At 33.6% G+C, this 2148-nt stretch overlaps 1 protein-coding gene across 1 annotated transcript; it reads left to right on the forward strand.

The window, feature by feature from the left end:
• Positions 1756–2148, forward strand: LOC104728718. The gene has a single exon (XM_010447663.1). The coding sequence runs from the start codon at positions 1756–1758 to the stop codon at positions 2146–2148; it is 393 nt and encodes a 130-aa protein (XP_010445965.1).

A 2148-nucleotide genomic window follows, 5' to 3' on the forward strand; every position in this document is an offset into this window, starting at 1 on the left:
ATCTCCGCCTAGCACCGATTACGCTCCGCAAAATCGCTAGGCTCACTCTCTCCGCCTCAATTAATGACTAATCTCCGCCTAGCATTGATTATCTAAATTTACCTGTTCTTATAACCCGTATAATCCGATTACTTTTCGCTTAATTTTGTATATAACAATTATTTTTAGAGCCAAATATAAATCAAATATGTATTTTTTTTGTTATTGACACATTTAAATTAAGAGTTTATGATGTTTTAGAATAACTAATTTACAAAGTTTTAATGAAAATCATAAATTTTCTTTTAAAATTATGTTTTATGTGTTTACCGTAATTTTAAAGACAACATTATAGTTTTATATTTTATTTAATATTTTTAATTTAACATAATCAGAATTATACATATATTTAATACTATATATTTTTATTTTATTATTAATTTAATAAAATCACTCTAAAACTAGTCCCCGATTAATCTCCATTTAATCTCCGATTTTTTCGCTAGGCGCTAGACCCACTCCGACCGCCCAACTAGCGCCTAACGATTTCTAAACCAGAGGGTATACGTATACCGTATACGTATGAACAATACATATACTGGAGTGTTTGTTCTCTATAAAACAGACAAGTCGGAATTATGAACTATGTAATCAGAAAAGAGGGGTTTCCGTGAATTAAGTTGTCTTTTTCCAGAGAAACTTATTTTTATGAAGAAATATTAGCTTTTCATTCACAAAAANAAAAAAAAAAAAAAAAAAAAAAAAAAAAAAAAAAAAACTTTACAACCCGTACATACCTGTGGATTTTTGTATATATATTTTTTAAAAAAATTTACATTGAAAAAATTAATTTGGTTAAAATAATGTTTTCAGTGTTTTTTTTTTTTTTTAATTTATCATTTTGATGAATTTATCCAATTTTCGATAATCCAAATAAAAAACTTCATAGTTTCTTTTTCTTTTATTTGTTTATTTTATGTTACATAGTTTAAGTTTGATTTACAATCATATTTTTTTCAACTAATACTATTATACATACTAGAGATGGACGAAGAATAACGCGGGTTTGGTTCTGTTTTGATTTTGTTTTAAATTTAAGTTTTCTTCTTTTACTTTCAGTTTGAATAAGTCTAAGTATTCCTTATTGTTAGGAATCAACTAGATACACGTTTGGAGTTTGTTTCGTTTACTGGTAGCGTTAATTTCGCTTTCAAGCTGTTGTAAGTTCAAGGTCTATAAAAGACCAGTTTCTTTCATTCAATAATTGAACTTTTTTGATCTCATTCTTGTTCTTAGTAGAGGTTTTGATTCGCAAAGACAACAAGGGGTATCAGAGCCTCTTACTAATCTAAGAGAATGAGTGACAAAGACATGATGGTCATACCGAAGTTTGATGGGGACTACGAGCACTTGGCGATGCTCATGGAGAACTTGCTTCGTTCAAAGGAGTGGTGGGATCTGATTGACACCGGAATTCCAAGCCAAGAACGAGGAACCGTTTTATCAGGAGCACAAAGAACATAACTGCAAGAGAAGATTGCAGAGAAGACAGTCACTGATCACAAAGTGAAGAACTATCTCTTTGTCTCAATTGACAAGACAATCCTGAAGTCGATTCTCAAAAAGGACACATCAAAGGAGCTATGGGAATCGATGAAAAAGAAGTACCAAGGCAACGATAGGGTGCAGAGTGCACAACGATAGAGGCTGAGACGTGGATTTGAGATTCTTGAGATGAGATCCGGAGAAACAATTGAAGATTATTTCTCTCGGGTGATGGAGGTGGCAAACGACATGCTCAACCTTGGAGAAGACATGCCTGATCCGAAGATCGTTGAGAAGATTCTCAGAACACTCTTTGAGAAATTCACATACATCGTATGTGCTATTGAAGAATCAAAGGACATCAGGAGCATGACAATGGATGGTTTGCAGAGTTCTCTGAGGGTTCATGAGCAGAACATGATTCGACATGATGGAGAAGAGAGAGTTCTGAAGGTCGAAGGTCAATGGAGATTAAGCAATTTCAGAGGTCGAGGAGGATACCCAGCCAGAGGAAGAGGCAGAGGTGGTTATCAAGGAAGAGGTCGCAGTAATGTTAACAAGGAAAATGTGGAGTGCTTCAAATGTCACAAGATGGGACACTACAAGTCGGAATGTCCTGTGTAG

Source organism: Camelina sativa, chromosome 11, assembly GCF_000633955.1.
Source record: "Camelina sativa cultivar DH55 chromosome 11, Cs, whole genome shotgun sequence".
Taxonomy (NCBI): Eukaryota; Viridiplantae; Streptophyta; class Magnoliopsida; order Brassicales; family Brassicaceae; genus Camelina; species Camelina sativa.